The following is a 23397-nucleotide window of genomic DNA, read 5'->3' as shown; positions in this document are numbered from 1 at the left end:
CAGTGCTGAGCCCCTCCAGACCCAGGCCCAGCTGCCCCCTCCCCATCTCCCATTGGCATCAGGGCTGGGGAAAGGGCTGGGATCATCCCAGGAAGGTGCTTGTCTGCAGCTCCCCTGCCTGAAGCCGGCCGAGACGCCAGCCCAGAGAGGGCAGAGCCACTGGCCCAGCACTGAGCAGGATTGCAGCAGTGCGGGGACAGCCCTGCAGCAGCCTCCCGTGCCAAGAGCCTGGGATGGCCGCTGGTCCCTGTCCAACCTTCTTGCCCCCAGCCCAGCTCCTCTCCAGGCTGGAGGTGCCTCTGGCATGCCAGTGCTGTGGCTGGGAGAGCCAGCGGCACAGCAGACCTGACCTTCGCCATCCATCTGCCGGAGCGTCTGCGGCCATCACCAGCCTGGCAAAAACAAGGGTCACGGGAAGGGGGGAGACGGCAGCTCTGGCATGAGACACAGACAGTTGGGTGGGAGAGCATGGGGGGAGCAGGGGCTTGACGCACACTGGGTTTGGTTTCAGATTAATTATGGAAACCAAATGAAATGTTAAGCTGTTGAAAGCCAAACAGGAGGGCTCAGTCAGGTTGTAGCAAGAGGCAAACTTCGGGCAGGAAGGTGGGGGCGGGTGGTGGTGACATGTCTTAGCCAGGCCCCGGCAGCTGTGATTCATCGCAGGCCGCAGAGGCCAGGCAGGAAAAACCTGGACCTTGTTAGTGCCGATTTAGTTGTAACCGGCAGGGAGCAGGACCCTGGCGCGGGCACCGAACAACCCCCGCGCCACGATGGGCCGGAGCTCCGGGGCAGTGATGAGGAGGCCCTCTGGTGCGTGGCCTCCCTCATCCCGGGGAGACCGAAGCAGGGGTGCTTTGGTGGAGCGGGCTGCTGCCGCAGTCCCTCCGGCTCGCCCTCCACTGCCATTGCCGAGCGGCCGAGGCGGGGGCTCCGCGGGATGGCAAAGCTGCCGCGGGGGTGCCCGGCCGAGTGCAGCCCTCAGCAAAAGCTCGGTCCCCAGGGCTGACTGCTCCGTGATGGCGGCGCTGAAACCGGAGGGGCATGGGGTGGCCGGTGGCTTGGAGGGCTGCGGACCCGCGCCCCGGGACCCCGCCAGCTCTGCCGGCCCACAGCCAGCCCGGTGCGGGGCCGGGGGCCAAAGCCAGACACCCTCCTAGGCCGCGCCCTATGTACCCCCGATGGGGCAGCGCCGCGCCGCTTCCCCCGGTGCCAGCCCTCGGCCGGCGCTGCCCCGGGCCGGTCAGGTGTCGGCAACGCGGGGATGGGACAGCCCCCACTCCCCGCCATGTCCCCCCAACGACCGGGCCGCTGCCGGAGCCGGTGCCAGTGCCGCTGCCACGGCCACGGGGTAGGACCATGGCATCCCGGCATGCCCCGCGCCGCGGCGGCCCTGACGGCGAGCTGCCCCGCCTGCCACGTCCCATCGTGCCTTGCGCCGCGCCCGGCAGCGGCCGTGACGTTAGCGACACGGCGCGGCCTCTTCCGCCCCGCCTCTCTTAGCCAATAGACGGCCGGCTCGGCCCACGGGGAAGAGGAGGAGCAGCCAATGGGGCGCGAGGGGGCGAGGCGAGGCGGCGAGGAGCCGGAAGTGCCCGTCAGCGCCCTCGTCGGGGCGCCGGGGGCGGAGCGGGTCGCGGGGCGGGGCTCGGGGCGGGACCTGGGGGCGGGGCCTGGGGCGGGCCTCCCTCCGCCGCCGCCAGCCGGGCCGCCGCCCTCGCCCCGCGGCGCCGCCCCCGCGGCCGGCAGCCCCGGGCCCGGCGCTCCCCCGCCCGGTGCGGGTCTGGGTCCGGGCCCGGGCTCGGGCTCGGGCTCGGGCTCGGCGCGGCGCGGCCCGCCGCAGGGAGGATGGGGCAGCCGTGGAGGCCGGCGAACGGCAGCGGCCCGGCGGCGCCATGACCGGCGAGAAGAAGAAGAAGAAGCGGCTCAACCGCAGCGTCCTGCTGGCCAAGAAGATCGTCATCCGGGACGGGGCCGGCGTGAGCGCGGGGGACCGGGGGGGCCCGCGGGGCCTGGGGGGGCCGGGGAGGCCTGGGGGGGCGCCGGGCCCACCGGAGTGAGGCGCGGTGTGAGGGCCCGGCGGCGGGGTGCGGGCGGGGGCTCCGGGCCGAGGCCCCCCGGGGGCAGGAGCCGGGGCCGGGCCTGGGCGGCAGCGTGCGGGGCAGCCTGCGGCTGCCGGGAGCGGGGGCGCGGCCGGGCGAGGCCTGGTGCCGGCCTGGCGGCTGCCACCCCCCCGTCCCCCCGCCGGGGGCGCCACGCCGCGGGCAGGGGCCCGGCCACCGGGGCAGCCCCGGGTGTGCCGGCAGCTCGGGTGCCCGCCGCGGGGCTGGCCGGCTCTGGGGCCGCAGTCCTTCGTCGGGATCGCTCTCCGCTTACCCGGGCGCAGGGGCCGTGAGGCGCCGGTAGAGGCACACGGTGGCCGTGGGGAGGCAGACGGTGGCCGTGCAGATGGCCACTTGCCTTCGGGCCTGCGGGCAGCCCGGTGCTGGGGGAGGCCCCGCACAGCACCGGCCCCGCATGGGCAGCTTTGGAGCGGGCGCCTGAGCTCAAGATGGTCACAAGCCCTTTCCCTCTGGCCTTGCTCCCTGGGGAGCGGGTAGCTCTGGTCCCGAGGCCCTGGCCTGTCCGCCAGCCCTTAACATCTTTTTACATCTTTTTCCCTTTTTTTTTTTTCCTGTTGCATCTTTGTATTTTCCAGCAGCAGCCGTGCATCCTCTAGAGCGGTGGTTCGGTGGGGTGGCCGCTCGCTCCGGAGGAGATAACTATCCTAAATTGTTTAAGGACCCTCACGCCATAAGATGGTTGATAAGTGGAAGGAGTGAAGGGGTTAGATCTGGAGCCGATCGGTAAAGGGGAATCTGTTAATTTTGTTGCAGTCTTGTGGTAGAAATGTTTAACTGCTTGAGAGGGTAAGGAGGGATGATGGAAGAGGAGGGGGCTGCTCTGTGGAGCAAGGTGGGTCATGATACCAATACTCTTACATTACTGGCTTCGTGCCACCTTGCGGCTTCTCCCTCTGATGCAAAATGTTCTCTCATTTGTGTGCAATAAAACTGATTTCTTATAATGGCCGTGTCCCCCTCAGGTAGGGTACCTCTTGCGTGGATGCTGTCGATTTTATTGTGAAGCAGGCTTAGCCTGTCGGCGGGAGACAGTTTTTAATAGAATCTGTGAACATAAACGAGGTTTCAGCAGAGTAATGTCTCTTGCTGCCTTCTCTTGTGTCTCAAATAGCTGCTGTGTTATCTGAAATGCAGTATTACTTTGTCAAAACCTGGCAGGGTGTGACTGGGGAGAAGATTGCTCTTCATGTGCCAGCTTTCTTGGAATTCCTGTCCCTGAGAATCTGTTGGGAGGGAATGCTGGAGGCAGGATACTGGTACAGATACGTCTTTGGTCTAGTCCATTAAATAATTTGTATCTCAGGCACAGAGTTGAAATGTTAGTCAGCTGGGAGGAAATTAATGCAAAAGTCCATTCCCTTAGCCTAGAAGAAATGCCTGTGATTTTGAGGTTTCCCATACCAAATCCAATATCCCTTTGGATGTGAGATTTGTGCAGCTGATGGAAGTTTTTTTAACTTCTGAATACTCTTCAAGCGGCTGGGAGCTCGCAGGGATTGCAGACATTCCAGGTGGTTTTATTAATAATGTATCAGGGTTGGACTACGCTTCTTGGTGAGTTCAGATCATGTGGTTTGCTAATATAAGAAATGGGTTCCTGTGGAACAGCGCAGTGTGCTATGAAATGTTTGGCCTGTGCGGTTCCCTGATGAAATTCAGCTGAAACCTGTGTGCTTTCCTCCCGTCCCTTGCAATTTGTTTTCCTTGTCAGCTCGTGACTTTGCAGGTGTGTCCTGCGTGGCAGGAGAAAACCTCCTGGACTAGCCACTGAGATTTGGCACTTGGAAAAGTGACAGAACAAACGCTGCCCTGAAAGCGCCACGAGAAATGTTTATGGAAAGAAAGATAAGCAAGGCCTCGAGGTGTGGGTTGTTTTTTAACTGTGCCTTTCCTCCCATGCTGGGTGGATGGAGTTGGTGCTGAGGAGTAAAATTGCCTTCCCAAACTCCCAGCAGTTGCACATACTGCTGTCAAAATACGTAGAGAATTTAGGTGTTTCATTTCCAAGTCCTTATGGCGAAGATTGAAAGGATGATAAATTTGGTCATGTTTAGAGAAAGAATAATGGTGTCAAAGATACTAGTTCGTGGATAAAAAATTTGAAAACAATCAGCTTTGTAGGAGAGGCGTGTGTTGGTAGACCCCGGATGGAGAGATGCTGCAGCATGAGCTCACCTGTGCTAGACAGCGTGGAATCACCTTGGGAATGGCTTAGGTCAGAGTTGACATTTCAGCCTCCAACCACGTCTCGGATCTCTCACAGATCAGGATCCTGTGGTTTGTTTTTTTTTTACTTACGGAGCTCTGTTTTGCAGCGACAGGGGATTGGAGAGCCCAGCGTGTACCACGCCGTGGTGGTTATTTTCCTGGAATTCTTTGCCTGGGGGCTGCTGACCACACCGATGCTGACGGTGAGTAGGTGTCCCTGGGAATAACGCTGGCTCTGGCAGACTGGAATTCACCTGGGGTTGGCGAGCGTAAAGATCTTAACAGAGGCCTTGGGAGCAGAAGTAGTAGAAACCAAGATGCAGTGGTTTGTACCTGCAGAACCTGGAGCTATAGTAATTTTTTATGGAGTTGGGCAGTTATTTTCTTAATTATTGTAGCTTAACTTGGAGAAAACATGATTTAGATTTTTGAAAGCTTTTGGAGAATTTCAAGGGAGAAGTGAAAGACCTGACCTGAATTTACTAGAATTTACTTGTAGTTTGCTGTCATTTATTGTTGGCTTTTTTCTACATATTTATAAAAGAAGTGCACTTGGGAGCTCGATGAAAGCAAGTTAAGCAAAGCTTTGACTTTTTATCTGAAGACTGCACCTTTTACCTTACGCTGACTTATTTAGGGATAAAAGAGGGTTTTGTTGAACTGCTACCATTGTTGTCTGGTGTGTCAAAGCACAGAGACAATTTTCCTGGCAACTACTTGTTCTAGGCTTGTTCTAGGAGAGCCCACCGGTAACTCGTTCAGCACTTGGCTGAGTTAGATGTAATGTAGTTACATGGGCAGCAGAGACAACTTCACAGTAAAGCTGGGTACAGAGGGATAGCTTTATTAAAGAAACTTAAAATCTCATCTTGGGTATTTGCCTTTAATTAAGGAGCCGTAAGCTTCTGATTTGGCAACTTCAGGGAGAGTTCTCAGCTTTTGAAATTCATTTTCTGGTGGTGGTATGCCAGCTCACATTGGTGTCTAAAGTGCCATGCATATTTTTGACCTGATCTCTAGGTAACTATGCAGGAGTCTTTGTTTGTGCAAAGGCATTTAGAAATAGTATTAGCGTAGCAGTATAAAATGCAAATCCAATGTGTAGACAGTACAAAAGGGGGGAGAGAGCAACAGAAAAGTTATGTGGTTGCATGAAGTAAAACCAGAGGGAAATCAGATGGTGCAGGAGTGGAGGAAGGCATGTTTCAGATGATCTTAGCCTTGCCCAAGCATGCTGGAATAATTTGTAGACCTGGGAAGCATTAAAGAAAGTGGCTGCCTGTGTTGGAGAGGGGAGGTAGAGCTCCTCACGTAGGTACGAGGTGGCGTTGGTAGTGTATTTCCCATTTTCCCTGTTTTCTGCTCTTCCAGGCATCGAGCTGGCAGGTGCTTATGGAAGTTCTGCAGGAGCTGCTAGCTCTGGGGTTTTGTTCTGTTTCTTTTTTTCCACAGGTGTTACACCAGACTTTTCCTCAGCATACATTTCTGATGAACGGCCTGATTCATGGAGTCAAGGTAAGGAATACTTCCAGGCTTTCATTTGAACCTGCAATCAGTGCAAAAAGTGTTAAGCCATTATAGTCTGTGACATTTGTTGAGGTTAACCAGTATTTCATAGATAAATGTTTTTATTTCAATTTGGGGTGCTACTGGCAAACCTGACGCAAAATGAAGAATTGACAGAGCACAGACATTGGGTGGCGTGTGTTGATTTTACTGAGCAGTGTTAACAACATGCTGCTTGTTGTCGTGAGTTTGGGGTTGTAACAGCTGTGTGTTTCAGCTGAAAATATTCTAATCAGCACGAGATCAGCCCTGTATCCATATTCAGGAACATAACAAAACGAAAAATCAATGACATCTGAACTTGTCAGTAATAGAAGTTGAAATGAAGCAGACAGAAGGTGAGGAGTACACCGTGGTGCAGTGAATTTGGACTAGACCAGCGTTCCCAGAGCAGAATTGGAGGCGACTGTAGCAAACAAGCCGTGTGTTCTGACTGGGGAGTGTGGCAAAAGGGATCATTAGGCCCTGGCTCTGGCAAGAGGGTCTCAAAAGGGGTCCCAGAGAGGTTTGCTTCAACGTGAGCTGGGCACTCCTGTACACACTGAAGGGCTTTTCCCTGCCTGTCTCAGGTTCGAAAGACATTGAAAGGCATTGAGCAAGGTTTGTGCTTAATGGTATTTCGTCGTGTCTGTTTTGCCTCCATCTAAAAGAGAAAGCTTTCCCTAGAACTGCAGCAGATGTTAATGTGATGGAGCTGTGCCAACATCTTTTTAGGCACTGGCAGGGCAGCTCCCTGCTGCACAGGGTCTGGGGAGACCACAGCTGCAGGCTGAGCAGTTGCAGAGAATGGCGAGTAATTGGAGCATTTAGCAGCACCTAGCTGGTGGAGGGTTTTTTCTTTTTTTCCTTCTCCCTGTCCCTAAAAGGATGTGAGCAGTTTAACAAACTGTTCTGTTCTGGTAACATTGCCTGCTTGTAGAAAACAGGAATGGATTGTCTCCTCACATTTTTATCTTGTGATGATGTTGTCAAAAGTTCTTGCTGTCGACAATTGGCATTTGACTGAGGGATCTCTCTCTGCCACCCTGTCTTTTGTAGGGTCTGCTTTCTTTTCTAAGTGCCCCGCTGATTGGTGCTCTCTCTGATGTCTGGGGCAGGAAATCCTTCCTCCTCCTCACTGTCTTCTTCACCTGTGCGCCAATTCCCCTTATGAAGATCAGTCCGTGGTGAGTTTATCCTTGTGATAACCAAGGGGTTCTGAGGAGAGGAACGAGTGCAGGGCTGAGCGATGGGGGGATTTGCAGGTGTTGCCTTTGAGGATGAGGTGGAAGAACCCGTCTGGTGGAGAAGGATGCTCAGCCTAGAGACTGATTTACCTACCTGGTTCTACCAGAGCGTCAGTGTCAGGAAGAAAGAGCCTGTCTTTCCTCTCCGAGTGCCTGTTCTCCTGATGGGTGTGTTACCACTACTAGGGGCACATTGGTGTTTCTTTCCTGTGCGGGGAAAATGAGTGATAAAACTGTGTGAGCCACCAGAGTGAAGCTTGGTGTTCCTGAGCACTTTCTGGTGCAATGAAGTAGGGTGGACTGAAGGAAGAATAAGGGAGAGGTTCTAATCCAGGAGCTGTGGACTATCGTGTGGTTGCCCTCTGACTCTGCCTTTGGCAATGCCTGTTTCAGGTGGTATTTTGCTGTCATTTCCATGTCTGGAGTCTTTGCTGTCACCTTTTCTGTGATTTTTGCCTACGTTGCCGATATCACACAGGAGCATGAACGCAGCACGGCATATGGCTTGGTAAGGAGCTGAATGTCTGTCTTGTCTCTTGAAAGAAATACTTGGGGCTTTGCAGGTAGGAGAGGTATGAAATTAGGATGAAAATTTATTGAACAGTCTGGGGACAGTATCAGTGAAAAGATGATATGTGTTTCACCAATAATACAGCCTCCCTTTTTTCTTTTTTTCTTCTCCTTTTGTTCTTCTGTTTGTGGTTTAGGAAAAGATGTGGTTTAGTGAAAAGATGATATGTGTTTCCCCAATAATACAGTCTCCCTTTTTTCTTTTTTTCTTCTCCCTTTGTTCTTCTGTTCGTGGTTTAGCACAGAGGGAGAGGGCTAATTTCTATCTGAATACCGGCTGTATTGTTGCTTAGTCTTTAAACCGGCCTAGTCTGTGAGCTTCTTTGCGCTGGGAAAGGGGCCAGGCTGTGATGCTGGCATGTACACGAGTAGCCTGTGAACGTGCCCTTTCTGCAGGGCTACTGACAGTATCGCGTGTGAATTGCTCGGATAGCTTTAATTTCCCTTTGCTAGAACTTAGCCTAGATCGCACCAAGAGAACATGTCATCTTTCTGGCTGAAGAAGTCCCTGTTCACCTGGATTATCTCCATCAAAAGTGGCAAAACTAGTACCCTTGGGTTACTCTGGAGGAGAAGACAGGCTGTATTCATGTTTTATGCTTTCAGGTGTCAGCCACGTTTGCTGCTAGTCTGGTCACAAGCCCAGCAATTGGGGCGTACCTTTCCCAAGCCTATGGCGATACGCTGGTGGTTGTGCTAGCTTCAGGTGTTGCTTTGCTGGATATTGGTTTCATCCTGCTGGCTGTGCCGGAGTCTCTGCCAGAAGAGATGCGCCCGGTCTCTTGGGGAGCTCCAATCTCTTGGGAACAAGCAGACCCGTTTGCTGTAAGTAATCTTGCTGTTCTTCTGCGTGCTGGGAAGCGCTTGTATTTGCTTGAGTTCTGCTAATTTCTCTCAAAAGGCAGATGCATTCCACAAAAGGTGAAGGAGGCAAGGCTTAGATTAACCCCATAGAAGGTACAGCATTCAGCTGATGGTGGACTGCACGTACCTAAAGCTGTCTAGAAGCTTCTAACCACTATCATGTAGCTGCAAACCATCTAAAAGCAGTTCAAGATGTCCTGAAGCAAGAGCATCTCTCAGTGGAAATGTGCCAGTTGTTTGAATATAATTTCCATTACTTGGCAATAAGACTGTGTCAGGAGAAGTCTCTTGTGTTCCTGGCTTCCCAGGACCTTTGCTAATGATTATGAGCTTTGCAAAGTTTTGCCTCTTTTTTTTTTTTTTTTACCTTTGCTTGCTAGGAAGATTATTTTGGCCGTCTGAGGAAAAAACAGTTCTTGACTATAAACCTGAGAAACTGAAAGGTAAAAATTCCTCATTCTAGGGTGTAAGTTGGTGCGTCTGTACCCTGGTCTGGTGTCTTGTGGCAGCGTTTGCATCTTCCTCTGAAAATGCTGGTCTGGTTTCATTCAAGCATTTACTTCTTAGATATAAGATGGTGACTTAAGCACTTGGGTTTGCTGTCTCTGTACCTGGAGAATATTTACTGTTAACTCCTTTCCCCCCGCCCCTACATTCTCCTCCCTCTTCCTCTTTCCACAGTCCTTGCGGAAGGTGGGTCAGGATTCTACAGTGCTGCTCATCTGTATCACAGTCTTTCTCTCCTACCTTCCTGAAGCCGGACAGTACTCCAGCTTTTTCCTGTACCTGCGACAGGTCAGTCTCTTGCGATGAGGTAAGGCTCTGAACGCAGGAAATTCCAGCCTACACCTACAAATACCATCTTAGCCGCATGTCCTGAGGAAGCTACTCTTGGCCAATAGCTTAGTACAGTGAAGCTGTAAGAAACAGTGACTTGTTCGAGCTTTCCTAAAAAACGTGGGAGCCTGGTGACCACTCTGTAGGCATTGCCAGGACCCTTGCTTGGCTTCTTGCTTGTGGTCTGCCTGTCTATCCCACCCCTGCCACCTTCAGGTGGTTAAGTTGAGCCCAGTCATTTAAAGCTGTTTTGCCAGCCAGAGGAAAATCTTCCGTTTTATTCCTGTGGCAGCAGGGAGGTTGTGGAAGGTACGGTTGATTAAAGTTTAAATACCTGATAAGCAATGTCGGTAACAGTCAGTGACACTGATGGAGTGGCTTTTCTCCTACGGTAGAAAGCTCTTGCCTGAACAGTCCCTCCGTGGTGTTTTCACAGGTCATTGGTTTTTCCTCGGAGACTGTGGCAGCCTTTATTGGTGTAGTTGGAATTCTCTCTATACTGGCTCAGGTGAGAAGCAATTTCTGCCTTGGCTCTAGCAGTCTGGTTATAAGAACGTCCAAAATTTCTGAGAACTGGGGCTGGTGAGTTGTCAGAGTCGCTGTGGCCACACAGATGCCATCGGACCCATGCACGGCTACCTGCGGTCCCTCGCTCTTGTTCTTTGAATGTAGCTGTTTGTGGAACAACAACAAACTGTGGTAAACTGCGGGGTGGCCCTATGTTACTCTGTAAAAGTCCATGGGTTGTGCCCTGCTGTGAACAGGGGTGGGCTGGTCTCTAACACGAACGTTACAAGAGCGGAAGAGTGCGTGTGCATGACAGCCGCTCTCACGGCAGCATGAGTTCTCTCATCCTCTTGTCTTCCAGTGTTGTCATGTTTCTTTGCACTTTGAAAGCACCTATTTTTCATTCCAGACAGTAGTGTTGGGAATTCTCATGCGTTCGATAGGAAATAAAAACACCATCCTGTTGGGACTAGGCTTCCAGATCCTGCAGCTTGCCTGGTACGGGTTTGGATCGCAGCCTTGGTAAGAGTTTGCCCATGTTTGTCTCGTGGCATTGGCAGGCTTCTCTCTCCGTGGCAGCTCTGCCTGGCTGAGATAGATGCTGCCATGCTGCGATGCTTGTCTGTGGCTAGCCCTCCGCAGCCTGCCTCCTAACTGCTGCCTTGTTCCCCAAGGATGATGTGGGCAGCAGGAGCTGTGGCTGCAATGTCTAGCATCACCTTCCCAGCCATCAGTGCCATGGTGTCTAGGAACGCGGACCCCGACCAACAGGGTGAGTCGCTCAGGGATCTGTCTGACGAGTGAGTTTGTCCCAGCAGGCGCTTGAGCCAACGCACGTTTGAATTCTGAGCATTGGTGGGACCAGCAGGAACATCTTGTGCCACCTGTGGAGTGTCGCTTTCTTCTTAGCAGTATTTGACCACAGCTGATGCTTTGGGAGGGAATTCTTAAAATTATGCACGTAGGTGTTTAGTGTTGCCTGCCTGAGGTGGAGAGGAGACTGATGCTTCATCGTTTGCCAGCTTCATGGTTTGTCCCCGAGTCCTCAGACTTGGCTGCCTTAAATTCCAGTTCCGCTGGAAGTTGTTGCTTGATGTGCCCGTGCTCATTTTGTTCCCCAACGCAGCAAGCCCAGCATTACTGATTTTTGTAAAACCTGATACTGAGTGAAGCTAGTCACCAGCTAACCATTTCGTCTGCAGGGTGTGTGTCAACCCAGACCTGAATGTTTCATCCTGTCTTGAAATACGTAAGCGTCCTTGAATAAAACCGCTTTCTTCAGAAAGCTGGAGGCATACCTGCCTTTCCTTGCTCTGTCCCCAGGTGTGGTGCAGGGGATGATCACTGGAATTCGGGGTCTGTGTAACGGCCTGGGGCCGGCGCTCTATGGCTTTGTCTTCTATCTTTTCCACGTGGAGCTGAATGAAATGGCTGAGGTGGAGACTTTGGGTAAGGCCTCCAGACCCAACATGGCCAACCCTACCGATGAGGTAACCTCTTCAGCTTTCTTGTTCCCTTTGCTGGGCTGCTTCTGTCCTTGCACTCGAGCGTTAAGCGTTCCTCTGTTTCTCCTTACAGAGCAGCATTATCCCGGGGCCTCCGTTCCTGTTTGGGGCTTGTTCTGTCCTGCTGTCGCTCCTGGTCGCCTTGTTCATTCCAGAACACAATCTTGCACTGAGATCAGGCAGCCACAAGAAGCACAGTAACGGAGCCCAGACCCACCCCCACAGCCCGCAGGCCGGCGGATCAGACGGCAAGGAGCCCCTGCTTGAGGACAGCAGCGTATGAGGTTGGGAGAGAAGGAACGTGGCTTGCGTCTCAGCTCCAGATCAAGGATGGACTTAGCCAGTGGGAGTTTGGGGAGAGAGGGTGGGGGGAGAGAAGAAATGAGGTAACAGACTATGCCGCTAAGCTAATGAGGAGGAACAGGGTTTCCCTTCAAGACAAATATACCCAGCTGGTACAAAAGTGGAATTGTATCGTCTGGTGCTGATGGAAAGGGGAGAGACGGAGCTGCTCCACAGGAAGGGAGAGTTCCTCAAAGCAAACCCGCCCTTGTACGTGAATACTGAACTTCACGGTGTGACCTGCCAAATCCTCACCTCGCCAGCGAAAAATCAAGGAGCTAGCGTTGTCTTTGTTCTAACATGAGCTAACTGGCTTGCCAGCCAGAATAAAACCAGGCATCTGTTACCTGCCCCATCCCCTTACGTAGCTGGTAGTCGCTGCCGATCCCGTCACAGCTCGGTTGACCAACCTGGGCCTGGGGAGAGGCTTTGACAGCCGTCCCACGCGCCTGTGCTGTGGTCACGCACAGTGGGTTTCCTTTTCCAAAAGACACCCAGTGCCGGCGCGTGTGGAGGGTGGGCAGTGCAGTCGGCTGTGAGCAGGTCCTCGCTGCCTGAGGATCTGATGAATTTGCCTATTCTGGCCCAACTGAAAGAAACAAAAAAACATTCTGCTGACTTAACGTTCTGATGAAGCCAAGAAAAATTTAGAAGTGAAGTTGCAGCTGATACGGGGGAGAATGGGCAGATGAGAGCAGGGCAACCACATGAATCCCAAATGCTTAGATGGTCAACAACGTTTGTATTTCTGTTTGGCTTTTCTTTTTTTGTTACACTGATGTAACATTTGTCTGTTGCTACCTCCACAGGTAGTAGGTAGAAGGATTTTTCAGAAATCTTTTTCTGGAACTGTAAGGGTTGTTGAGAAAATACAGTTCTCTGAGAGGTTGGAGAAACAACTAAACTCTGTGAAGCACTTTGATAAAGCATGGTTTCCTGAGAGAAAGGTCAAAGAAATAGCTGTTTATCTTGAGCACTTTTATGAAGCATGTTGATTTTTCCCCAGGCTCTTGCCATCTGATATTAAAACCAGATAATGACTGTAGCTTGGTTTTTCTCAGTGCGAAAGATGCTGATGGTGATGATTGCAATTGATTCGAACGTCCAGGTTTGGATTCCACGTAGCGTTTCTGAGCCCATTGTGAAGGTTTTCCTGTTGTTGGAAAATGGTATCGCAGCCCCTGCCGCAGCGTTCAGCTCTGTTTAGAGAGAGCAGCAGATACTTGAACTTGAGTGTTGTGGAAGAAGCCGAGGCAAACGTATAGGGAACACTTGGTCGTTCATAGGTACATGGAGATCTGGCAGAGGGCAGGGAACAATTGTTCTCAGTTGAGTAAGACCAAAAGTAACGGCACTGAGGAGTCACTAGGGAAGTAAAGACCAAACTGGGAAAACTTAAGAAATCAGTTATTAAGGAAATTGAGGATACAGTGGTCAAAAATAGTCCTGTCTCGGAGCAGGGTATGTGCAACAGCCATCATTCTCTGGCTGGGATCCCTTCTCTGCATGTTTGGGAGAGGGGGAGAAGGGCCCCAAGGGAGGGAGCGCTCTCCCTTTGTCTCGGGTCTTTGCAGGCGGGTAATCGTGGTTGATGCGCTGCCTGTGCAGCAGTGACCGCAGATGCCGTTTGCTTCTGGGTTTATTGGAAAACACCCAACTGGACAACCCTGGAGAGCTCAGTCCCTGACCCACGAGCAGGGGAGAGCCCTGTTCGTCCCCTGCTCTGCCCTGGCAGTACAACTCACCCTGCTCTGGCGGCGTGAGGGGAGGTGAGCTCCCGGCGTATTCAGCATCCGACCTCTTCTGTGCGCTTGTCAGCATGAGGGCTGGTTAACGTTGGCTTTGGACACATTGAGAGTTGCAATTTCATGTAGGTCTCTTAAAACGCCTGGCAGATATTCACAGCTTGGAACCATTGCCTGCCTAGACTGGGCTGAACTAATAATATGTCTGCTTACCAATTTTCTGGACCAGTTAGTTACTGGAGGTGGATGTTTAAGTGAAATAATTCAGTTTCTTTGGCATTAATCTAGCCTGCTACCCCGAGCCTGTAATCAGAACCGTAAGAGCAGCTTGTTGTCTGTGCAGAGGGCAGCCACCCCGGCTACTGAGAGTTTGCTGATGCGGATCTGATCGCAGGACTGGAGAAGAGAGATAGCGGAGAGTCTGGGTGACCTGCGGCGACTCCAGTTTTCCCAAGCTCGTTGTGGTGATGCTCCGAATTTCCAAACGTTATCGGGATGCTGTGTACTGTGTGTGCACAGCAAGCTTCTTCCCTGAAGGAAATCAGTTGCTTAAATTTCCAGGCAGCAATCCCGACTCTGTATTGCTCACAAAAATGCCTTTTTTTAGACTGGAGCTTTACGGAGTACACCTGGTGATTCGTTTATTTACACTGTATTAAAATGATCGGAAATAGGTTTTTCCCTCACACACAAATGAAGTGAAACGGAACACCGAATCGTTACCTCATTCATGCTGGGGCGCTCGGAGCTTCACAGGTAGAATATAGCAGAACGTTACAAAAAGATGAGCATAATTTATATGATATAAAGTATATAGAGATATATTTTTTAAAGTCCTTTCCTTTATTGAATAGTTTATCGAAACCAATGTGTTTCTAGTCCTGTTCCCTCCCACCACCGCTGCTGCCTGCAGCATCTCAGCCTTTCCTTCCCTTCAGACAGAACTATCCAGGCGAGCTTCCCTCCTTGGTCCCTGTCCATCGTGATGCGATACCCGAGTTTCCAGCAATGCCAACGTCCCCTGGCTCGTGAGTCGTGGACCTGGAGCATTTTGGTCACTCTGTCAGCCCCTGAGCTCGGGGCCAGGTGATGCCGCGGGTTCCTGCCGCACCGGTGGGCTGCAGCGGGGGTTTCTCCGGCTGCCCATGGGGTGGGTACAGCATCAGGCAGCTGCAGCCGTAGCAGATCCACTGTGGGCACTGTTCCCACCGTACAGGTGGCTTCTACATCACTCCCTGACTCTGCTGGGCACCTGTGGTGTGTGGACCCCGTGGGAAAGGGGGGCTCTCTGTGGCACAGGGCTGCTCGCCCTCCCCAGAGGTGTTGCTTGTGTCTGGTGCTGGGAGCAGGCAGGGATTGCTTTCCACGGTTTTGAAGCTCCTCTCACCTGGTTCGGTGGGGGCTCAGCCCCTCGTAACTCCCCTCCCCATCAGCGTAGGGATGTGACCCACCCACCATTCTGCCTTTAAGTGACAGAGGAGGACTTGAGCCAAGCGGTGACAGAGCTGAAATTACCAGACCTGCATGAAGAATGTCTCATTCTGAAGGGCTGGTAATTCTGCAGCATCCCACGTGGAGACTGGAAAATCTGTATAGAGCATTCAGCTAGTTTTGCCAATTTTTGTTACTTTCAATGAAAACGCAACTTTTTTAAAAAGAGCCTTTTCTTAAAATCCCCTTGATCTGCTGCGTAGTGCCTGAGCCTGGCTGTTTAATATCAGTATGCCCAGGACTGGTCTGCAGTGACTTACAATTCAGGTTGGTAACAGCAATGTCACAAACAGAAGGCAAAAATTGGCTTAATTGCCAATTCTTCTGCAGTTTCAGTACTAACAGCCGCAGTTCAAGTGAGTATAAACTGATCGCGTCACGTTAAACCCCCTGTGTTAAACCATTGCTTTCTCTTTTGCCGTTAACTTTGCAAAATAGTAACTTTTTACTTCACTGGGTTTTATTTTCTCTGCATTTGAATGGCTGCTAACATCTTCGATTATCTCTAAAAAGCATTCACTGAAGAACAGCAGTACCTCTGCGCTCTCAGAGTTCACTGTTGCGTGCGTTTCTGTATATCTTTTGGGGTTTTTTAAGCTAACGGTGCAATGTATTTATTTCAGTTCAGGTTGTGTTTAGAACTGGCTAATCTCTCCCTCTGATGGATTATTAAACTGCTGCTTTCCTGTTGTGTTGAAGTTCTCTGTCCTCGTCCTTTTCCCTTGCCTGGGTAACAAGGCAGCTTTCTGTCGAGGAATTGTAGGGGAATGAAGGCGGGTTAATTAACGTTGATAATATACAGCGGTGGGCTGGCTGGCGGGGATAATGTGCAGCTGTGGCTGGTTCCTGCTGAGTAGTTAAATAGCTCTGAGGGAGATGGAAGAGGAGCTCTGGATGGAGAGGAGTGCTGGATGAAGAGAGACCTAGAGGGAGCAGAGAGAGCACCCTGGATGTAGGAGAGACAAGGAGAGGCCCCAGGAGAAGCTGGGAGAAGAAGGGGGCTGGGATGAGGAGGGGCTGGCTGGAAGAGGAGCCCGAAGGAAGAATCCGGACAGTAGATGAACTTTTGAAACCTTGTGAGGGTAAAAGCCTTGTTGCAGCTGGCTGGTTTTGATAGTGCAGCGACAGCATTCCAGCCTGCCCTGTGCTTGCCTCGACCCTTGTAAATTGTGCCAAAGAGGTTGTTCCAGGGTACTGCACATCAGGCCTTGTATATCGACCTTCTGTCTCGAACGGGCATGAGTTGCTGAGTTATTTCTATTGATGCCTTAAAACTGAAGTATTCTCAAGTAAGAAGTACTTGGAACTAATTCGTGTTCACCGTTGATCCTGAAATAGCTCTCCAGGTTCCCACCTGAGTGGGAGAATAGCGGTACCGTAGCAGCTCTAGCTTTGGTGCTTGAGCATAAAACATCCTGAGCCCTGACCCCGCTGCTCATCATGCTGGAAGGGGCCACGTGCTGGTGCAAGAGGCAGCTGTTTTGGGGCGGTTCGTGCAGGGGCAGCGTTGATGCTGTCGGGCCAGGTAGGGAGCCAGTGGTCTGCCCTGCACAGGCCCCCCCACCATGGGCGAGCAGGTCTCTGGGCCAGTCCCCCAGCTCCCAGCGCCCCACACCAGCCCCTGCCCTGCTGGAGCCTCTCGAGCTTCTTCCCAGTGCTGGTTTTGAGCAGCCCAGGCTTTATTGTCTTCATTTCCAGCCAGGCTTAATTTAGATCTTATCTTACTCATTTAAACGCTACTATGGGTGTTTGAGGATGGTACTAAGTGAACAATATAATCACAAGTAGTATAAACAAATCGGCTCTTGGATGGGATCTGGTGTTTGATGGACGGTATCCTGTAATGAGCTGGAGACATAAGCCACCTATTGCACAATATGTTGCCTTTTGTATTTATTTCCTCTGTACTCGGGCTTCTTTTTTTTTTTTTTTTTTTCCATTTTCATTTGGGAAAGAGTCCTCAGCTTGTCTCACTTTGCATCACTGGAGGACAAAGGGAAGGTATTTTGTTGTTGGCCATCCTCTCCTTGGCACCGTGGGCAGCTGCAGGGGGGCTGCTGCTGGGCGAGGGCAGAGGTGGGACCTTCCCCGGGGTGAGATTCCCATGTTTTGCACCAGGCAGAAAACCTTAATGTTGTTCCAGTCATCCTCATCACCTCCTCCAGCCCTGTCACATCAGATGTCAGGCGTTGGCCAGTGCAGGTGATGACAGCCCGGGGTTACACCCCAGCCCGAGGGGCTCCGGCGGCGGCGCGGGCAGCATCCTGTGCGGGGGGCCAGGGCTCGTCTCTCTGTGCTTTGTCTCTGTTTTGCTTCCTGAGAGACGCCTCTGGACTGAGCATTACCCGGCAAGAGCCCCCTACTCCTGCCCCTCAGGAGGAAGCATGATCAGCTTCCAGGAAAAAACGTTCAAGCTTCTGATTCTTGAAAGCCATCATTCCCTTTGCTCTGACCCAAAAGGTTTCCTGTTGGGTGGAAAACTGTACCGGTGCCTGAGCTGGCTCTTTCCACTCTGTGTCTGCAAACTGTTGGTCTCTCTTTGCCATGTTCGGGGCAGGGGGAGCTGCCTGTGCGTGTCTCCAGGATGGAGGGGGGGGTCCCCCAAGTCTGTTAAAGGAGAGACCCCAAGCAGGTGGTGGAGGGGGAGCTGGGGGCCAAACATGTGAGAGCCGCCTTGGGGACCCACCATCACAGTGCTCTGAGCTTGGATGAGTTCCCTGACCTCTCCCTGGCTTGATAACGGTGTCGGTAGAGCTGGTCCTCGTGGAGTTGGGGGTTTATCAGGTTCCCAGAGCTCTGATTTCCTCTGCGATCCGTGATGCCCATCCGATGGCACGGCAGGGGCCAGGGCAGCCGCCAGGTGCTCACGGCATCAAGTGCTCTGCAAGCCCTAAACCGGAGGAAGTGCATCACAAGGTGCTGGACCTCCTGGTAGTTATTCATCTCCTGATGTCAGGTCCGGGAAAGCTGCTTTGAAAAAGGTCTGCTCCGTAAGTGCTCAGCTCTGGTTCAGATGCTGATTTATGGGTGGATTTTTTTTCTTTTCTCACCTGAAGTGTAATATTGAGTGGCACCTGGGGGCTTGGGGCGTGATGCTGAGGGCTCACAGAGAGCTGCCTCTCGTGGGAACATTGGAGTCGGTTCCCAATGGTCGCAGCCGCTCTGCCCCCGGCTCAAAGGGGGAGGCTGCCGCAGCTCCGCAGCCCCCAGCGCTAGGAGATGTGGTGGCTGGTGTGGCTGGCAGACCCCCAAAGCCAGGATCGATCCTCCCAGGACCTGTCAGCATTGATCCATCATTGCAGGAGCCCCCCCATGGAAAGCTGCACCAGATCCTGGCAAAGGGTGGCTTCCAGGGCTTGGATAATTCATCTTTTTTAACTGTGTTTTGCCCCTCCTGCCCCAAAGTCCTGCAGCAGTGAGCCTGGATGGTATTTCCCTACTTTAACCCCTTGGTGCCATTACACAGCACTCCTTCCCCTAATGAGGTAACTCATTGCTTGGTGCTTAGCAATCTGCAAACTGCCATGGGCGTGCAGCCTGTGCAGCCCCCGGGGGCCTTCGCTTGCCCATCGCCCACCGAGGGACCAGGGACTGGCAAGGTGGCGGTGAGCATCAAGCAGGTGCCGTGGATCTGGGCTGCGGGAGCGGAAGGTGAAATCCTGGCACTGTGTCCATGTCCTCAGGCATCTTGAGTTCGCTGCTGGGAAGAGCTCGGCCGATGCAACTCATCCCTGGGCCAGGGGCTCCAGCAGCTGCTGGGAACTCCGGGAAGCAGCTCTGTTAACACAGGATGGAAGGAACAAAAACCCCAGAACCATTAATCACCTGCCTTCAGCTGAATGTGCATATTTGATGGTGGCTGTTTACAGAGCACTTCCCCTGCCTGGAGGCCCCCCAGACTGTCAGAGGATTAATTATTTTGCCTCCTGAAAGGATGCTTAACACGCCAAGTGCCTGGAGATGCCTCTCTGGAGAGTTCCTGGATGGGAAATGGCCTGGTCCAGCACTGACTTCCCACCTTCTGTGACAGGAGGGGCAGGACCCCTCCTTGGTCGCTCAGCACCTTCCCTGGCCTTGGCCGCAGCCCGGCAGCTGGGATGGGGCAGAACCGGGCCCGTCTCTTCTGGGTAGGAGCAAGGAAGTGATGCCAGACCTGCTGTAAAGCAGAGGACAGGCGCTGAGGCTGTGCCAGGGCCTTGGGGCTAGATAACGTGGGGTAATCAACATCCTCCGCATGGTAACTTTCTCCATCTGCACCATAAAACCAACCCTCCCAGGAACACTTACTTTCATCCTTGAAAACGCCCTGTCCTGGGAATAAATAATGCTTGCAGCACGGGAGCCTGGGCTGGATGCCTCTTCCCTCTGCCCTGGGATGTGCCTCTCCAAAGCCCATGTCCTGGGGCAGGCTGCGATGGGGGCTGCCAGCTCCTGAGGCCACGTCCCCACAGGGATCCCGGTGGGATGTACCCTGGGCAGCTGCTGCAGCCGTGGGCTCCCCTCCCTCTGCCCCACGTGCCAGCCACAGCTGGCCATGCTCACTGGTGGTGCCAAACACTTTTGGGACAGGCGGTCTGAGAAAAATGTCCCCAGCCAGCCCCATGATGGGTCCCATCAGCTGTTGGTGCTGGGGGCGTGAAAAGGGCTGGTTTGCCAGGGGCTCGGTGAGGGAACGGTGGAGCCCAGTGAGACCCCGGGAAGGAACTGGATCTTGGCTGCATCTTGGGGTGCAGGTGCCTGTGCAGGGCTGCCCGGCGGGGGTGATGGGGGTCCCCGCAGCCCCACAGGGACCCTTCGGGCCAAGGGCTCTCCTGGGTTTGGGGCTGCTGGCACAGCCCTTGGCTGCAGAGCTGGGTGTTGTGCAAGAGCCGACCTTGGAAGAAAACTGGAAACCTCCCTCTGGAAATACCCCTCGGGCTGGAAAGTTGTGAAGGCCCCAGGGCTGGTGCTGTGGGGGCGGTTCCTACAGAGCTTAAGAAGGGCTGAGGATGAGGCGGGCGGCCAGAAGGAGACAGCCCTGGACAGCGGCGTTTGCTCCCTGGAGGAGGGAAGGAAGGAAAACCAGCCCTTGCTGCCTCCCTGCCCCGCCACCGCCTCTGCGGGTGATGGAGCCGGCTCCGCTCCTCCTCATCCTCGGCTTGCTGCGGGGCTGCAGCGGTGAGTGCCATGGGGGCTGAGGGCTGTCCTGATCCCTTGATCCACCGCGCTGCCCGGCCTTGCCTGCTGCTCTCTTTGCTTTGCTACGTGGCATAACAGGCCAACACGACCCCAGTGTCTCCCATTGCCAAGCCCCGACAGCCGCTGCGCCCCACGCGTGTCATTGCTACAGCGCTCCTCATCCCGGCACTGCAGCTCGGCACTCAGCGCCGTGAAGCGTGCCGCCGTGTGAGCAGCACCATGCACCTGGCCTGGGTCCGCGGTGCCGCTGCCAAAGCAGCTGTGATGCTGGTGAAGGATGAGAACTGGGGGGAGGAGGCGTTTGGGCTCGTTTTCCCAAGAAATGGCTGGAAAATCCGAGTGGTAAGCTAGGATGGATCAAGCGGCCATGCCTGCAACGGGGCTGACCTGGGCTGGCAATTGCCACCGGCACGTGGGTTCTGGGGCACTCCTGGTGTCTGGTGGCAGTGAGCGGCTGCAGGGGAAAGTTCGGCCACCCCTAACGAGCCATTGCTAATGAGCAGCGCTGCCCCTGTGGTGATGGGAGTGGAGCTTTCACCTGAGCCTGACTGTCCACAATGGGGAACCAGCACCCCATTTGCTTGGTAAATAACTGGGCTCTGGTGATTGTCCCTTTCCCTAACCGCCACGGTTTCCTCTGTCCTCTACCCAGGGCGACCTGCTGACAAGCTGGTGGTGATGCCGCGGGAGCCGGTGGTGCAGTACGGGGGCTCGGCACAGCTGAACTGCTCCCTGGCCTGCGCGGGGGGCACGGTGCAGTGGAAGGGGCTGGACACCAACCTGGGGAGCATCACATCCTTCCCCAGCCACAGCATCCTCCACATCGACAGCGCCGAGGTTGCCGTGGAGGGCACCAAGATCTGCCAGGGGACCTGCCACGGGCAGTACTACCAGCACACTGTCAACCTGAAGGTCTACGGTAAGCATTCCCCACCACCTCCCCGGCAAAGCCCCGGATCCCAGAGGCAGCCTGCTCCCTCCTGGGCTGCAGTGCCAAAAGTCACTGCCTGACTCTACAACTCCTCTCTCAGCCCTGCCAGACTCGCTGCAGCTGGAGGCAGACCCCTGTGCCCTGGAGCCGGGGCAGCCAGCCAGCCTGCGCTGCTCGGCCCGGCAGGTGTACCCGTTCCAGGGGCTGGTCCTCACCTGGTACCGGGGGGACCAGGCACTGGGGGAGGCAAATCTGGATGTTACGGAGACTGACGAGGGGCTGTTTGACATCGTGTCCACGCTGCCAGTGGCTGGGAAGGACGTGGGAGAAGGGGTGGAGTTCAGGTGCGAGGTGACGCTCAGCATCCAGCAGGAGACCTTCACCCGGGCGGCATCCCTGGTGGCAAGTGCTGGGGGTGAGTGCTGGGGTGGGAGCTGGGGCCCCGGCCTCGCGTGCTGCCCCGTCTGCTGGAGCCGACCCCCGCTGCCCTGCGCTGCTTGAAACAGTTTTGCTGGAACGGGAGCAGCCTCCGTTTCTGCACCGCTCTGCAAATCTCCTGTGCCCTGCTGTGTTCACAGCTGTGACGGAGCAGCCAGTGGCCGTGGCCACCTCCACAGGGAGCCCCCAGAGAATGACAGCTATGACGGGGACCCCCAGCGCAGCCGGGCCCATGACCACCGCAGCGCTGCCCCTAGGGCCGAGTGTCCCCACACACGATCCCCCCGCAGCCCTGACCAGCACACCGCGGGAGCCTGACACTGAGACCATTCTAGAGCCGACTGCTGCCGCCGACCCCCCCTCCGCAGAGGACCCTGCTCCCCAGGACCTCATCACAGGCAGTCCCACCGCATGTCCGGCCACCACCACCCCCCCTGGCTCCGTCACCGTGAGCCCCCCGGCTGAGGCACAGGGGACAGCTGCGGACAGTGTTGGCCAGGGCTCCCCCCTGGCAGAGAAGGGGACAGGGCCATCCATGGGGACAGCGCCCACCTGCAGCCTGCGGATCTGGTCACTGCCACCCAACGGGACACGGGGCAAGGCCCTGCGCATCGAGTGCTGCGCCCAGTGCGCTGAGAATGCCACTGTCCGCTGGCTGCAGACCCCCGTGGCCCTCTCCCAGTACCGGGAGGAGGCGGCGGGCAGCAGCTCCACGCTGCGGCTGGACCACGCTGAGCTCCAGCACCAGGGCCACTATCAGTGCATCCTGCTTGGCCGCCCCTCCCAGGTGGTCAGTCTGCAGGTGATGGTCTTGGACGGTGAGTGGTGGTCTGCAGCCCCCTCTCCTGTGCCCCCCGTTGCTTGGGCCGGGGTTGCAGTGAGTTGTGTTAGTGCCACATTTGGTGCTGGGGGGTGTTATATTCGCCCCTCGGTATTTGCTGGCGTGGGCAGAGTCTGCCTGCAATTACAGCTCCTTCTCGTGTCTTTGCAGATGTGTTCAGTGTGGGCCCTGCCGCTGCCATGGGGACAACAGTCTCACTGTTAGGACTGATTGTGACCGGCATCGTGTCTCATCGCCTGTGGAAGCACTTCAGGTCTCAGTACGAGCTGCCCTAGGAGCACGAGCTGCCTACAGATGTCCACAGCCCTCCAGACCTGTCCCTGCTGTCACCCTTCCTGCTGCTGGCCTCACCCAGCCTCCAGGATGACAAGGAACTGGTGGGACCCAGTTGTCCCCCTCACAGCAAGAACCAGCAGAACTGGTGCAGTGCGGGTGCTGCTGTGAGACCCTAGAGAACAGCCCTCGCTCCAGGACAGGCACTCTGGGACTCGGAGACCTCTGAGCTGCTGCTGCTTTTGAAAGTTTGAAAGTTTCATCTGTGCCTGAGGCTGCTGCTGCCCCGGACACCGAGGGGCTTGTGAAGGGGAAGGCTGCGCTGCCCTGGGGGCCTCGGGCAAACTGTTTGGCTCTTGGGTGCGTAGCCTGCTGCTCAGAGGAGCTCCTGCGTATGTCCTGCCAATGAGGAGAGCCTTGGGGCTGCCTGCAGGACACCACAAGAAGAGGAGAAGGATGGAAGGGAGATCAGCAGAGATGTCTGGAATGATGGGGAGGACGGGGTTGCTCCCGGGGCTGGATCATGTTGGGCCGGTGCTGAGCACTGGGGAGGCTCCTGGCACCCACACAGATGGGTGGGAGAATGACAACTGATCGTGCCATGGCAGAGGGGTCAGACACAGCCCTGGGGGGGTGTACATCCCCCAGGTTGTGGGCGAAGGAGGGTGTGCTTTGGCAGATGCGATGGGGTACTCCAATAAGGCATCATTTCTCTCTTAACCCTGAGCAAGTGTCCTTTTGGCTGGGGCTGG

The 23397-nt window shown here is 54.6% G+C and overlaps 2 protein-coding genes across 4 annotated transcripts; both read left to right on the top strand.

The window, feature by feature from the left end:
• The first annotated feature begins 1719 nt into the window (after positions 1-1719).
• LOC308062518 (hippocampus abundant transcript 1 protein-like) lies at positions 1720-12793 on the top strand. 2 transcript variants are annotated; one of them, XM_080384157.1, is made up of 12 exons: positions 1720-1979; positions 4439-4534; positions 5784-5846; positions 6936-7063; positions 7517-7631; positions 8300-8518; positions 9239-9352; positions 9831-9902; positions 10311-10423; positions 10576-10673; positions 11225-11391; positions 11480-12793. In XM_080384157.1, the coding sequence occupies exons 1-12, from the start codon at positions 1896-1898 to the stop codon at positions 11687-11689; spliced, it is 1479 nt and encodes a 492-aa protein (XP_080240283.1). In that variant the 5' UTR covers positions 1720-1895; the 3' UTR covers positions 11690-12793. The 2 variants fall into 2 exon arrangements, with proteins under 2 accessions (XP_080240283.1, XP_080240284.1); XM_080384158.1 differs by lacking the exon at positions 1720-1979 and adding an exon at positions 2087-3985.
• Positions 12794-12935: 142 nt separating this feature from the next.
• Positions 12936-23365, top strand: MADCAM1 (mucosal vascular addressin cell adhesion molecule 1). Of its 2 annotated transcripts, none has more exons than XM_080384150.1 (5): positions 12936-20141; positions 20815-21081; positions 21194-21508; positions 21672-22349; positions 22523-23365. In XM_080384150.1, exons 1-5 carry the CDS (start codon positions 19973-19975, stop codon positions 22645-22647), a joined length of 1554 nt encoding a protein of 517 aa, XP_080240276.1. In that variant the 5' UTR covers positions 12936-19972; the 3' UTR covers positions 22648-23365. The 2 variants fall into 2 exon arrangements, with proteins under 2 accessions (XP_080240276.1, XP_080240277.1); XM_080384151.1 differs by having other exon boundaries at positions 12936-20504.
• The last annotated feature ends 32 nt before the right edge of the window (positions 23366-23397 follow it).

The sequence above is a fragment of the Falco punctatus genome, assembly GCF_963210335.1.
Source record: "Falco punctatus genome assembly, chromosome: 4".
Taxonomy (NCBI): domain Eukaryota; kingdom Metazoa; phylum Chordata; class Aves; order Falconiformes; family Falconidae; genus Falco; species Falco punctatus.
This window is presented reverse-complemented; position numbering and strand designations above follow the sequence as displayed.